At 38.5% G+C, this 16,044-nt stretch overlaps 1 protein-coding gene across 2 annotated transcripts in view; it reads right to left on the reverse strand.

The window, feature by feature from the left end:
• The window catches only part of LOC124722919 (golgin-84-like), a 103,370-nt gene extending 93,258 nt beyond the window's left edge, over window positions 1–10,112 (reverse strand). Inside the window, exons 1-2 of one of the 2 annotated variants that reach the window (XM_047248073.1) lie at window positions 9,795–10,112; window positions 9,586–9,715 (exon numbers count right to left, since the gene is read on the reverse strand). In XM_047248073.1, coding sequence (XP_047104029.1) covers window positions 9,586–9,715; window positions 9,795–9,934 — 270 coding nt within the window. In that variant the 5' untranslated portion in view covers window positions 9,935–10,112. Of the gene's footprint in view, window positions 1–9,585; window positions 9,719–9,794 lie in introns of both variants that reach the window. The other variant, XM_047248072.1, reaches the window with a different exon arrangement.
• Between the last annotated feature and the right edge of the window lie 5,932 nt (window positions 10,113–16,044).

The following is a 16,044-nucleotide window of genomic DNA, read 5'->3' on the forward strand; positions in this document are numbered from 1 at the left end:
TTATTGACACTGGCAAATAAAAAACCAGCGTGAAAGTGGACAGTGACACTCTACCGACCCAAAGTTGGGCTGAAGTGTTCACAGAGGAGGAGATTAGTGTTTGTCCTATCAACAACAAGGTCATTAGAAACTTCCTGGTGGATTAAAACTGTGTGCCGGACCGAGACACGAACTCGAGACTTTTGCCTTTCGCGGGCAAGTTTGGAAGGTAGGAGACGAGGTACTGGCAGAAGTGAAGCAGTGAGGACGGGGCATGGGCCGTGCTTGGGTAGCTCAGATGGTAGAGCACTTGCTCGCAAAAGGCAAAGGTCCTGAGTTCGAGTCTTGGTCTGGCACACAGTTTTAATCTGCCAGGAAGTTTCATATCAGCTCACATTCCGCGACAGAGTGAAAAATCTCATTCTGGAGGTCATTAGAGATGGAGCAAAAGCTCAGATTAGGGAAGAATGGGGAAGGAAATCGGCCATGCCCTTTCAGAAGACTGAAGCGATTTAGGGAAATGGTGGAAAACCTAAATCAGGGTGCCGGACTTGAATTTGAACAGCCGTCGTCCTGAATGTGAATCCAGTGTGTTAGCCACAGCACCACCTCGCTTGGGCTGAAGTGTACAGTGAAATGACACAAAACTACTTCCAGGCTGTGCAATCCGATAGCTAACTGTTCGTGCTTTCAAACAGCCACGGTTGTGATCTTGCAAATAAAATAAGAGAAAAAAACTAACATATACTCATGGGTTGCAGGAACCCTGGGAGCCGCACATGATGAAATAAAAATATGATTGCATCTACTGATGCAAAAAAGTCTACACGATAAAGACTCTGTCATACCTTTGGGAGGTTCTAACGACGTATACAAAAACAAAACAGTGAGTGCTACGTGTGATCTTAGTGTCTGAAAAGTCTCACACATATAAATGTTATAATTGTGAATATTCCACATCACCGCGCTCTTATGAGGCAGTCGTGTGTTAATAAAGAGATACAAAATGCCAATAATCAGTTTGGTAAAATGTGCAAACATATTAAAAATGTTAAATCCAATGACGTGAGTAATATAGGGCATAGATTCCGCACACAACACGGACTACATTTGAAGGGCTTGGGAAAAGAATATCTGGCAAACCTGATTTAAAAAAACACCTTAAAATCTTTAAAACCAAACCCACAGTCACAACGCCATCACCAGACCCAACAGGAACAACAAAAAACACCTCAAAAGAAGGTAGAAGTGACAGAACCATCTGCAGTTGCAGCAAAACACGCAAAAAATGTGAGGAGTCATCAGAAACAACATAGGATATTGAAATGAATGACAAGAAAACTATAGCTCCTCATCATCCAAATGAATTTTTTAAACAAAGGCAAGAGAAATGAGAAGTCTCCATGGTAAAACTGCTCTGTGTTTTTCAATTATCCACCAAACTATCCAGTCCATAAGAAATAAAGTGCAACAGCTAGAAGTGGAACTGCAGACTACTGATAGCTAATTTGTTTGCATAACAGAATATTAGTGTAGGCAAAAATGGGAAAGATTCAGTTGTGTTTCAGTCATGAAAATATGTTATTTTTAAAAGATCATTACTCTTATCACTATTTCATATGACCGAAATACTGATTACACAACTTCCCTTTTCTTTAAAAAAAAAAAAAAAAAAAAAAAAAATACTAGCATTAATGCATGACACATGAGGTGGGGGCTACAGCTTGTGAAACAAATGTGTGATCATCATCTCCCTCACATAGTTTACCCACTACAGAAATACTTTGTACCTTGAATCTATGGCAGTAAAACTGAGACATACACATGACATATGCTTAAATATCTAATGAAAATGCCTAATCCAAGTATTATTATTATTATTATTATTAATTTTTGTGGCAGTGCCCTGAAACATTGGCACCTTGAAGTCTTCCAGTTTCTGCCAGTTCAGATGGAAGGACATCCTGCAATTAAGTGATTTACAGCCAAAGAATAACAATACTATGTATCCTCTCAGTGGTGACATAGATACATTCATAATAAAGTTAATCCGAGTTACTAAGCCTTGGGGTAAAATTATCATTTGTGGGGGACTTCAACATCAACACATTGAACCCAGATGGATTCTGCAACACATTTCTGAACATTATGTACAGTTATAGAATATCTCCATTGATTAACACAGCCACAAGGTTAACTAAGCATTCAGCATAAATCACTGACCTAATACTGACTGACTTGGAGAAAGAAAATTATGATGTTGTTATAAGTAACCTGTGCCTTTCACACCATTCCAGTCAGCTCTCAAAATTAAACATAGCTGTTAAATACAAAACTAAAATATTCATGTATAGAAAGGTCTTCTCTAAGCAAAAAAGGGTTGAATTTATCATGCAAGTGAACAATGGAACATGGGAAAAAATGTACACGGAGACTAGTACAGATAGGAAGTTTTCAAAGTTTCTATCATAATTTAAATTCAGTTTCGAAAATGTATTTCCAAAAGTACTACAAGTCACTAAAGCAGAAAACAAAAGTAAATGGGTGACCAGCAGGATAAAAAAATCCTCTGTAGCATTCAAATATCTCAGCAGCATAAAAAAAAAAACAAAATGACCCTGAATTTCAAAAATATATGCAGAAAAATTTTAGTAACAGCAAAAAGGTCTCAAAATGATAAAATTTCAGAAAAGGCAGGAAACAAAATAAAAGCAGCCTGGAATGTCACCAAACACAAAGAAATAATAAAAAAGACAAAACAGGTGAACATACAATTACAGCACAATGGTACCACAATAAATGTACAAACACTGAACATGTTCTACACAATGATGTTGCGACTCACCACTTCATAGGAAATAAGCAATGTTGTTCAGAACTTAAGAGAGAAAATCTCAGCAGGTACAAATCAAGTGTCTATGTGCTTGCTGAAATGCTGTATAGACAGTGCAAAGACCCTTTAGTGCACATCATAAATGAATCATTCACCACAGGTTGCTTCCCAGAGGCACTAAAGCATGCAAAGGTTCTGCCCCTACATAAGAATGACGTCCCCAAATATATAGAAAATTATAGGCCCATCTCTTTACTGTCATCACTTTCAAAAGCAATGGAGACCATAATGAAAATTAGACTCATGGGGTACCTAACAAAGTACAGTCTTTTGTGTAAAGAACAGTTTGGATTCAGGCCTGGTAAAAGCACACAATCAGCTACCTCTACAACTATCCCAGGCACACCCAACTTACCCCTGTATTTAATATATTCAGAACAAACTTTACGACAAAAGGAATACCAGTCAAGCACTGTTCGCTCACTCACACCCACCTCATGTGCACAGATGATAACTCATCAACACAATCTCAAGCATGCCCAATCTAGATTTCTCGAACCAGGAACCTTGACGTATAGAGCACTATACGTTATCCCTCTGACATCTCCGCATATTGCAGTCCCTGGTCCAAGATGCCGCAACTTTGGTAAGCCTCATAGGTTCTCCACACAAAGAACACCACATGAATTCAGCCAAAAGACCGAAAAGTTGCAGGAAATTTATAAGCAGCAAGGGAGTGTCACCCATAAGCCTCCATAACTTAAAACTATTAATCTTCTGGGTCATATCCATACCTAACAGAGACATAACAACATTAATATAAAAAATTCACACACGGCTAACCGAAAATGACACTACAGTAACTTACGCATAAAAAAAACTACACCATCAACTCACTGCAAAATATTCCACACACACACAATCAGCACCATGACAAAACCAGTCAACGTCTACCAGTCAAATGGTTGGTTGGTTGGTTGGTTGGTTTGTTTGGGGAAGGAGACCAGACAGCGTGGTCATCGGTCTCATCAGATTAGGGAAGGATGGGGAAGGAAGTCGGCCGTGCCCTTTCAGAGGAACCATCCCGGCATTTGCCTGGAGTGATTTTAGGGAAATCACGGAAAACCTAAATCAGGATGGCCGGACGCGGGATTGAACCGTCGTCCTTCCGAATGCGAGTCCAGTGTGTAACCACTGCGCCACCTCGCTCGGCTACCAGTCAAATGAACCCAATACTACACACAACACGCAACCCACAAACACCACCAGAGAACACCACAGACCCCAGCAAAACGCCACCTACAACCACACCGTAAGTGCAAACTAAACCCACAACATCACCTAACACGAAACCCTCAAACACACCACCAGAGAGCACCACCGACCGCATCAACATGATACCTACAAACACGCGAAACGCACAAACTAAATGTCGCGCCACAGTGACGTCACACACCACAACAGCCTTATGTCATGGGTCAAAAACGACGGGTGGAATCGGATGCTTCCGTTGACCCGATTTCCCCCCAAGTGTCAAACATGGTGTAGCAGTATTGTTTGCTGATGACAGTAACATTCTAATCAGTGAAACATCACCAATTATACAAAAGAACAAAGCTGAAGAAACTCATATATTTATGCAGATGGGTAGACAAATGAATTGTAAAAAAAAAACCACAGTGTTAGTTTCCACATAAGCAGAAAACCTAAACTCAACTTTTAAAAAGTGGAAGATGAGCTCACAGAACGTGTATCACAAACAAGATTTCTAGGGGTGCTTGTTGACACATAACTAAAATGGACTGAACATGTTACTGTCCTAGGGTAAAACAAATAGCTTCAACATGCTTTGCATTTAAAACAATAAATGCCGTGTGTAGTAGTTCATGTACCAGAACAACGTATTTTGCGTATGTTCATTCTGTGATGAGTAATGGGATAATGTTCTGGGGAACAAATAAGCGGAACAGACAAACAGTCTTTAAGCTACAAAAAAGGGCTGTGTGAATTACAAAAAGTAGCAAGAGAAATCACTGCACTGAGTTCTTTAAAGGGTCGACAGAAGCGTCCGATCTCACGCGTCGGCTTTGACCCGTGACGTAAGGGTGTTGTCGTATGTAACGTCATGACGGTGCGAAGTTTGGTTTGAGTGTGGCTGTCTCCAGTTCTGTTTTATCTTATTTTATTTACTTTTCTGATCTGTTCGTTCTATCTCGTGAGGATTTTTTTAAAATTTAAAAACACTTATTACTTATTTTAATTATCTGTTTCCTTGAATTTCTGTTTTAGTTTATTATATTTATCTTTCTGATCTGTTCGTTCTATCCCGTGAGATTTTTTTTTTTTAAAAGACAACAAACACTAATCAGCTACTGAAGCATCTTTATCTTCTATGGGTTGCAGGGGTTACGACCCCTGGGGAGGTGGGTGGGTATTCATGGCTGTCTTCACTTACATGTTGTAGCTACGCAAAGCGTCTAAATTTGTTTATATTTAGTTTGCCCCCCACCCAAAACACCCCATTTCCCGCACTTGTCCCGTTAGTGTCATTAGGCTTCTTGTGGAAAGTGTGTGTGTTTGTTTTTGTTTCCGCCATATTTGTGACGTCATGGGTCAAAGCAGATGGGTGGGATCGGACGCTTCTGTATTTCCTTCTTTAAATCTATGGGAATCTTTATTGTTCTATGTGAGTACATTTTGCAAACAGTGATCCACATTAAAAGAAACATTGATCAGTACCCAATGGAAAGATCTCTACACAAACATGGAACCACATAACCAACAGCCACTTACATCTAAATAGAAAAAACAAAACAAAAACCCAAAACAGTGTGCTATACAATGGAATTAAACTATACAATAAACTATCACAAGGGAACAAAGACTATAGTGAAATACGTGCTTTCAGGAATACCCTAAAAACACTATTTGTCAGAAAAGTGTTTTTATACCATAAAGGATTACCTGAAATGATGAGTAAGTTTTGTTGACAATTATGCTAATGATTAATTACTGAAATTAAGAGGCATCTTACAATATGTTCAATAGAATAGTTAAATACAACGTCCAAATGGGTAACTCAGTAAGGCAAAAAATGTATGTAATTGTTTATGTTTGTAATTGTGTACATTTTGGTATCTCTGTGTCTGTATTTTATGCATTAATATGCTGACAACACCCATACAATTTGCATCGTCTACGGATGGATGGATAAATAAATAAATCCATAACTATTATGATGTGATGGTCTGCTTCTGGTGTTTTGTTTCCAGTTTATGTTGTTTATAAAAGTGAAAATTTATATGATACTTGGACTCTGGGAGGACCAAATGGGGCACCCTGTTGCAACGAATGGTGCTGCAGAGACAGAACACACTATAACAGAACTCAACATGGTTGCTTTGACAATGTAATATTTACAGATTGGTTTGAAAAAGAGCTGCTTCCTCATGCTACGAGGCTGCCTTGAACAAAGATAATGATAGGAGACAACCTAAGTTCACATTTCACAAGTGAAGTTCTTCAGCTATGTGAAGGAAATGACATGACAAAATTTCTGTGTATCCCAGCCAACACAACTCATTTAACACAACCTTTGCTTACAGGTTGTTTCATTCTTTGAAGACTCACTGGAGGAAAATACTAACCAATTTTAAAAAATAGCAATCCACAATTCTCAGCTGTAACAAATGCAATGCAACCCTTCTTAATGACATCATAAATACCCTAGAAGGTATGATTAAGACGAATCTCCAAAATGTGTTCAAGGCACATGGCATATTTCCACTCAAAAAAGAAGCTGTACCGTCTAAACTCCAACATGAATAGGATACAGAAGAGAAAAATGAAGCTCTAGCTGAACCTCTGATTTCTTATTTACAGTCTCTATGTGAAAAGAAAAAAACCAATAGCGCTTTCAAATACAAAAAGAAAGAAAATTAATACAAGCCCTGGTAAAGCTGTTTTAGCTGACCATGCACTGAACATTGGTCCAAAATTTTTCAAAGGATCATCAAATGAAAATGTGTCTGCACTGCATAAAAGAGTCAAATTGTCTGCAAGTACAAATGATCCTCAGCCTGGTTGTTCTACGTCATTCGCAGCAAGTGAATGACTCTCAATGGCCACGAAATATCTCTTCCAAAAGTGTGATGATTCTTCATCAGAAGATGACCTTGGTGTAATGAAATAGCCAGAGACTCTGGGAACTAATGAAAATGATTTTGATCCTTCAGACAATCCTGCTGCCAAAGATTTTCTGCTCATTAAGTGTGAGTTACAAGATCTTTCTCCAACTGACTTTGCTATGGTGAATGTAGTTGAGGGTAAAAGGAGGAAGCGAACTTTTCACTATATTTGTGTAATTCTAAAAGTTACAACAAGGGAAAAGTTATTTGAAGTTATGGGGCGTAACTCTACTGCCTCAATGAAAACTACAGTTAGTTCAAAAGAAATACACTGATAAGCCAAGACATTATGGCCACTGTGACATTGGACACTGCCTGGTGGTGTTGCGGGCACATGATGCAGTAACAAAAGTATGTAAGTGGAGCAGACACAGATGGGGGAGCACCCTAGTGAAGATACGGGCTGCAAATGGGGAAATTCACTGAGATAAGCGACTTTCACAAAGACCAGATTATTAGTATGAAGAGACTGAACGAGTACCTCGAAAACAGTGAAGCTGGTTGAATGTTCACGTGCTGCTCTCATGAGCATCTACAGAAAGAGTTAGGAGGACAGTGAAACTACCGCTAGGTTCTAAATGGTTGGATGTCCAAGACTCTTCACAGAATGTGGGTTTGAAGGCTTGTCTGCTTGTAAAGTAGGACAGATGGTGATCTGTGGCACTCCTGCCAAAAGAGCACGGTGCTGGTGTATGCACAAGTACATTGTTTGCTCCACAGCAAACTACGTCTACGTGTTCGCATGTTCATTCAACGACGTAGTCAATTATGAATGCAGCGGCCACAGGACCATCGGCATTCAACCATCGATCAATGGAAATGTGTTGGCTCTTCAGGTGAATCACATTTTTGCTATACTAGGTCACTGCTTGTCTCTACAAATGCCCTCATCGAGGTGGACGTCAGCTGAAAATGTGCAGTGTGCCATGAACACAGGCTGGTGGGAGCAGTATTATGCTATGGGAGACATTTTCCTGTACTTGCATGGGACCTGTGATAGTAATCGAAGAGACACTGACAGCTGTGAACCACCCACATCCCTACATGCTTGATGTCTTTCCCAATGGCGATGTCATCTTTCAGCAGTATAATTGTCTGTCTCTTGGAGCCAGAGCCATGCTACAGTGGCCTGAGGAGCATTATAATGAACTCAAGTCGTCATCTCAGCAATCAAATTCACCTGATGTAAATCCTATGGAGCCCATCTGGATCACTATCGAAGGCCATCAGCACGCACGCAAATTAGCAGCCCATTAATTATGCAAATTACACGCACTGTGCATAGACATACGTATTTCATTCTAAACGCGGACAAATACGCTATTACGCAAGTGGTCATAATGTTTTGGCTCATCAGTGTATTCACTGTCCCATTCTGTGATCCAATTGGGAAGCTGCCTCCACTGGAGCTACAGGCTGATGAGCACAGAATTCTGTATAAATTTCCAGGGAGGATTTTAATAATTAATAAGTTTAATACATTTTGTCAATAGAAGTTTTTGTAGTGTGTTTCAAATAAAGCATTGATAATCATATTCATAGAAACGTGTTTCTCACCAATATCTATCTTAACATTTTACAAAACATTCAGTTTTCAATGGAGATCATTGAGATCCCTTTGCAGGGTCATACTCATACTGCACTGCACTACTGCTTATCCTTGGACCACTGTGCATGTGTTTATATACAAAAAAAAAAAAAAAAAAAAAAAAAAAAAAAAAAAAAAAAAAAAAAAATAAGGGTCAATGTAACCCCAAGTCATGGGATAACACTGACCCCTTTCAGTTATGTTTTTTCTAGTAACCTATGAAAAATATAGCATACATAGTACACAATAGGTGATTGTATAGAAATAATGTACAATAATAAAAATCACCATGAATAGAAACTGATAAATGCAAGAGATATTCTACATAAAAAAAGGTTACTGAATCAACTGTTACCTATCCTACACACTTCTATATTTCAACCACTGTTGCCCAGCTGCAGTGATTACGGTCCAGGCAGTAATCAATAGTAATGACTTGTCATTAATCTACAGTCAATTTATTGTTTACAGGCAAATAAATCGTTTCCATGCTATGCTGTGGGAAAATGAAAGTTTTATCCGGGGAGGGGGGGGGGGGGGGGGGTGGAAGGCCAGTGTTTAAACTCCCACCAACAAAAAGGTCTTTTGAGATAGAGCTAAAGATCAGATTGGGAAAGGATACAGAAGGAAACCAGTCTTGCCCCTTCAAAGGAATCATCCCAGAACTCACCTTAACCAGTTTACGGAAATCTTGTAAAACATAAATCTGGGGGTCCAGAGTGGGACTTTAAGTGATGACATTTCAATTACAAGTATGGTATCTTGCCATCGCAGCACATGATTCGGCTAGGGGTGGGGGATTCATTTGCTGTATGGTAATATCACTGGAGCCACAATTTCACAGTTCTTAAAAACAAGAGTACTCTGGTCATTCAAACTGTTCAAATTGTGCTTTTTACGTCCCACTTATCGCGTAGCTACACTTTTTTATCGATTACTTTGGACACTGGAATGGAGATAATAGTTAGCCTACTGAGATTTATTACACACTGATATACCTCAAATCCATTTTCATACGGTTCTGTGGTAAGAATCTGTTCTGAAGTCGTGGAACCGGAGTCAACAACGATTGCAAGTCCATCGGTTTCCTGATATGAATCCTTTGTTTCTGCCAGTTCACAACTCAAACTGCTGAAAAAAATTCAATTAAAAATTGACATATTTCACGATGGTAACGTTGACATGGACTAATTGAAGTTGTTTGTACCCAGACTGAAATGACTCCCACGTTGGAGATGGCGAGTTCATCTTCTCTTTCTTTTCATTTTGGAAAGCAACCGCAGCATTTTGGTCTATTTGATTCAATAGGTCTTCAGCTTTTCCAGCTAAATCTTTAAACCACGCCATTGAACGAATGGCATGTGCTAGCTGCTATTGTTGACCTTTTGTATTAAACAGTAGCTACCTACAAATCATTTTAAATCACAAATTTTGACGTCTTTCCTGAACGTAAACAAATCTAAAACCCAACAAATCACCCCCTGTCAACTTACTAGCCACATACACCCATTTTCATATCAAACAAATTAACATCAAAGATAGTCTTCACACTTTTGTGTTTAATACATATTTCGGCAGCTGGTCTACTCAGTGCAATGATTACTGGCGAAACTATGTGCGCAATGAAAGGTCGTGAGCTAACTGAATTCAATCCCTTCGTAAATCTATGCTGCAAGAAGTGGACTTACTTAAGCTCTGATGATTAGACTGCACACTTCTTTGGCCTCTTGCGTTCATTTATTCATCGTGTTGGCAAAAGGGTTAAATAATAAGACTGATAATCCTGTGCCGAAATGGCTTTCGTATAATATTTATATCTAACCATAGGCTATTTGACCTAACTAACAAGAAATAGCACATCATTTGTAAACGATAACAAAATTACTTTAATCGTTTCACTGCTCTCTACTTTAGCAAATAATATGACTCTGACTGCTCGTATGACTGTGATGAGTTCAGCAGCAGCAGCATAACACCAGAGTCTCTTTGGATTTTCTGCCAGATTTCGAGACAAGGTTTCGTTGTGGAAACTATTATACACATTTCACATTGAAGTCCACGCTAAATTAAAGTTCGCCGATCTTTGGGGTTTTGCATTCGTTTAAATTTGGCATTCTTTTTTCGTTTTTCCTGCAACAGTATTATGACCTGTTTTGTGTACCATTGGGCACCAACTCCGTTGTTTGTTAATTTATTTGGTATTAATCTCTCAATTGCTGTCGACACTATTTCTTTGAATTAAAGACACATCTGGTCTACACTTACATTGTTAATTCGAAAAGAGTAGAGATGGTCTTTCAGGAAGGCATCAAGCGAATTTCTATCTGCATTTTTGAACATATATATTTTTCATTTATGTTTGGTGGATTTGTCAGTTACGGTACTCAGTCTCGCTACGACAACCCTGTGCTCACTAATCTCTGTATCCGTTTTGAAGCTCGTTATTATCTCAAGATTATTTGTTGCTAAGAAGTCAAGTGGGTTTTCACATCCGTTTACTATTCGAGTGGGCTCATGAACTAACTGCTCGAAATAATTTTCAGAGAATGAGTTTTGCACAATTTAGGATGATGTTTTATGCGGACCTCCGCATTTAAACATGTATTTTTCCCAACATATGGAGGGTAAATTGAAGTCACCACCAACTGTAATTGCATGAGTCAGGTATGTGTTCGAAATTAGACTCAAGTTTTCTTTGAACCTTTCAGCAATTGTATCATCTGAGCTGGGAGGTCGATAAAAGGGTACAGTTATTATTTTATTTCGGTTCTCAAGAATGACCTCTAGCCATACTAACTCACAGGAACTGTCTACTTCAATTTCGCTACAAGATAAACTACTTCTAACAGCAAGAAACACGCCACTGCCAACAGTATGTATCTTTCCTGAACGCCGTTGGGTCATTCGCAAAAATGTGGGCTGAACTTATCACCAGCTTTAGCCAGCTTTCAGTGTTTATAAGGATTTGAGCGTCTGTGCTTTCTATTAGCGCTTGGAGCTCTGGTACTTTACCAACACAGCTACGACAATTTACAATTGTTACTCCGATGCTTCCTAGAGCGACGTTCTTGTTGTGTTCGACCTTCACCTTTCCCTTCCTTTGTTTCCCTCTAATCTAAAAGTTTAATAAGTATATCTGTTAGACTAATACTGTAATGTAAATTTTGACAGGTGTTTCATGAAATCTAATTACCACTACTATAACACTACCCCATATTGAAATTCATATAGACTGCCGAAAATAGTCAATTTTGATAGCTTTAGAAAATAGCCAAGAACTCCAGTAAAGTGAAATAACTGTAAAAAATAATTATTTGTGAACATTTTGTGAGTGCACAATTTACTTACATACAATGCTCTTGAAGCAATTCTGTACCTGAAATTATTGTAATATCTCATTAAATTTACACTTCAGCACGAACTATATTAAGAAAAGAATATAAATTTTAAGATTTTTGATTTGGCTTGATTGACATCCAAGCATATAGTCATGAATTCCAAGCGACCATCAGTTGCCTACAGCACATTTCTAGAAAATAAATGTCAGAAAAAGCGAGTTTGTTGTTAAGCAGCTCCAGATTGTCAAAAAGAAGAAGAGAAAAAAGGGCAAATATTTGTGAAAGAAAAGATTTGGTGATTTTTGCAAAAACTTTCATAAAAATGCAGAGCAAATACAGTAAAAAACTGATTTGCATGACATGATAATGAGGCATAAAAAAAACTTCTACGTCAATAAACTGAGGAATGAGAGTTAAATAAAATCAAAAATCTGTTGGGCACTAATTAGTCATTGGACATTATACAATATACCGAATACAGTGTAAACAGAAAGCCTGCAAGCATCTTAACATCATGCAGCAGTGTTATTGTTACATTGTGCCATAAATACACTGAGGTGGTGTGCCTGAGGCATAAATTCATTGAAGATCTGTGCAGAAGATGGTCTGTGATATCACATTGTGCTTGGTTTGTCATGGACAGTAGGGGGCAGATGTTGTTCACTGTGCGAGATGTGTATAGAATAAAACGGAACTTTTTGGTAATAGGATTATTCACCTTGCAGGTATTTGGTCCTTGTTCCCTTCATAAGTACTTTCCTCCTTCATTCACACAGTATTTCCACGTCGCTTCACAGCGCTGAAAACGTCTTTTGGAATGTCCGTCCCTTAGTGCTCACGACGAATTATTTTTAACGTCATCAATAATGTGGAGACGGCATCTTTTCAGACGTGACCGTAACCTTGGGAAAAAGAAAAACACACGTAAATTAAAGTCTATGAAGTAAATTGGCTGTGAGATAACAATCACATGATTTTTTTTTACATAAAAGTCGCGAATTATCAAAGATGGTTGAGACGGTACATAGCCACAATTTTGATTTCTTCTTCAGAATTTTCTGAGGCAATCTTTTCAGTACGCTAGCGTAGTAGTAGTATGACAACAGTGCCGGTTAATGGCGAAACAACGATCTTGTCACATTTGGTGTTATGTTACACATCTGGAGTCAGGTTACCTAGTTGGGCTCCTTGGTGCTCCCTACTCCATCTCCCAGGGGAACTACCGGGAATTGATCAAGGTCACAAAGTGGAATCACCAGCCCCTCCCATCCTCCCTGAGAACTTCAATCCTATATAGACCAATGAATATACCACCTCCACAACTTCGTCTTTTTTTTTTAACTTGGACGCTTATATTCAAGGGAGCTGGACAGCATAAGGGAAAGGATGTGTCTATTTGTTTAATAACAATATTACGTGACACCAGCAGAGACGACACCCTGGCAGATATATAAGTGCACCCACTTTTACGCATTTTTCCATATTTTTCGTGATTTCCTCAGTTTCACGTATTTTGCACCCATTTTCCACAATTTTCCTTTTTTATGTCTGAAGACACTCTGGACCATAGAGAAAGGTTATAGACAGTGTCTATATGTTTATAACAAATTATGTCACTTTAGGGCTACAGACGTGTTCAAATTATTAGACTAAAGGCATTGTTTACAAAACTTTACATTTATTACACATTTACATCCACAAACAGAATATTTGTGCACTCAACACTTTGTATGCATGCCTTTCTTCTTAATATACATTTTTGTCCTGTTTGGCATAGTTTTTATTATCTTTTCACAAGTCATTTTAATATCATTGTCATGGTACCAGATTTCCTCCAGTTCCTTCATGAGATCTTGTTAGGTGGTTATTGTAAATTTCTTTACCCTATGTTTTACAATAGGCCATAAATTTTCAGTTGGGTTCATATCAGGGCTATGCCCTGGCCATAGCAACACTTTCAGTTGCTTTTCTTCCAAATACTTGGAAACACTTTTGGCTTTGTGGCAAGGTGTCCCATCATGCATAAAAATGGCATCTTATTAGGAAACCACTCATTTCTTTGGGAGAAAAGTTCCTTTCCAAGGATTTCTTTAGATTGTTCTTGCCTCGTTGACCCTTCAACAATGTGAAATTTGCCAGGACCTTCCACAGACATCACACTCCAGACCATAATCGAAGCTGGATGCTTCACACATTGCTGCACATACCTGTTCTCCAGGAATGCAACGAACATACTGGCTGCTTTCTTCGATTCCAGTGAATACAAATGCATCACTGAAGCAGACCTAAAGCATGTGCACAAAATAGCAAATTAGAAAAGATGGGAATAGCAGCATAAGAGACCTCAACAGTCCCAAAATTCTTATGTGCATATCATTAAAACATCACAGTTTCAAGCCAAAACTCCTAATGTTGAGATCAGACCCACTTAATTAACCATATCATTACACATACCTTAGCGTAGTTCTCACTTGTCCACTCCTGAATTTGTTTAGCCCATTTCAATCTTTTGGTTTTGATGGCAGGTGTGATTTTCGTTTTTTTCCATGGTCGGCATGCCTTTAAACCACATTCAAACAGCCTCCTCCTCACTGTCACAGGTGAAACTTCAACACACAAACCTTTTGGCTAATGGCTCATGTCTGTAGAAGTAAGTTGCCCTGTTTTTAAGTCTTTTCATTGTTCTACATCTGATTTTTCTTTCACATCCACATTCTCCTTTCCTGTTTGGTTTTTATTCACCACATTTCTGCACTTAAAGTTTGATTCTGGTGGCAGTTTTCTGTGATATTCTCATTCTGTCAGCAATTTCTTGCTGCGTATAACTATTTTCAGTAAGATGTTCTACCACAGCCGAAACTTTTCGAAGTGAGACATCTTTCGCCTTCCCTATGACCTCACGTCCTTTGGAAATTCCACGATTTAACCCTATAGCTAAAGACATACAAGTCCACAAGCTATATAATGGCTTGTTAATGTAGCAAGAAGTTGATAGAATAAAGAGCAAGATGAAGTACACCACAGAAACGTAAAATATTACTGTAAACACAGTTTCAAAGTATGTACACAGACAACTAACGCCAACACGATCTGGAGGGAAAATGGCAAATTTTACCAATTGTGAAAAATTCAGTGATCTGTGAGTTGCTTGGAAGGCAAATATTGTGACATCAATCAAAAGATTAAAACATAACAATTATTACACTTTTCTCTCCTATTTTTACTCCAGAAAACTTAAGAGTATCAAAAATAATCGTTTAGTCTAATAATCTAACACGTCTGTATTTGTTAATAACAGGTTAGTCATATGTGGCATCAGCAGAGACCACAATTAGTCAGATATATAAGTACTCTCATTATTCCATGTTTTACATGTTCTTTCACCGATCATTCTATTTTACAACTGGAGGCGCTCTGGAGCTGGGTAGCTTAGGGAGAAGTTGTAACGTGGGTCTACCATTTAAACAAAGTATATCACTTGAGTTCCGTTTGTTAATACCAATATTGTGTCATTTGAGGCACCAGTAGAGATCACACCCAGATAGATATGGGATTACTCTCATGTATCGCAAATTTTATGTATTTTTTCATATTTTCCTCAATTTTAGGCATTTTGACCAATTACACAAGACTGTTCGCCACGTAGCGTCGACGTCATGATGATCTCAGGATATCACAATGCAGTCCGGGCTCGAATTAGGTATTGCTGATATGGCAGCATACCTCCCCAAATGCATCTTTTATATCTGTGTCACTTGAGAGCTATTTTTTATAACAGTCTAATAGTTTGAGGCACCAGCATAGGCCTCATCTAGACAGATGTGTAAGTACTCTCATTCATCCCAAATATTATGTATTTTTTTGCATTTTCCGAAATTTTGCGCACTGTACCCAATTACGCCAGTTATGTGTAAAAACCGCGTTGCATCGTGTCACAACGTCACGTCATGATGTCACATCAGTGTCAAGTCTCGTACATGATGTCAGTCAATCACAATGCAGCATGGTCCCGATGTACGTATCATTGCTAAACCATCGTTCCATCGCTACAATGTGACATCACAGTGTTAGAAACGAACACATTAGTAGAAATAGTGATATCACAGAGAATTCTATAAG

This window comes from Schistocerca piceifrons, chromosome X, assembly GCF_021461385.2.
Source record: "Schistocerca piceifrons isolate TAMUIC-IGC-003096 chromosome X, iqSchPice1.1, whole genome shotgun sequence".
In the NCBI taxonomy this organism is placed as follows: domain Eukaryota; kingdom Metazoa; phylum Arthropoda; class Insecta; order Orthoptera; family Acrididae; genus Schistocerca; species Schistocerca piceifrons.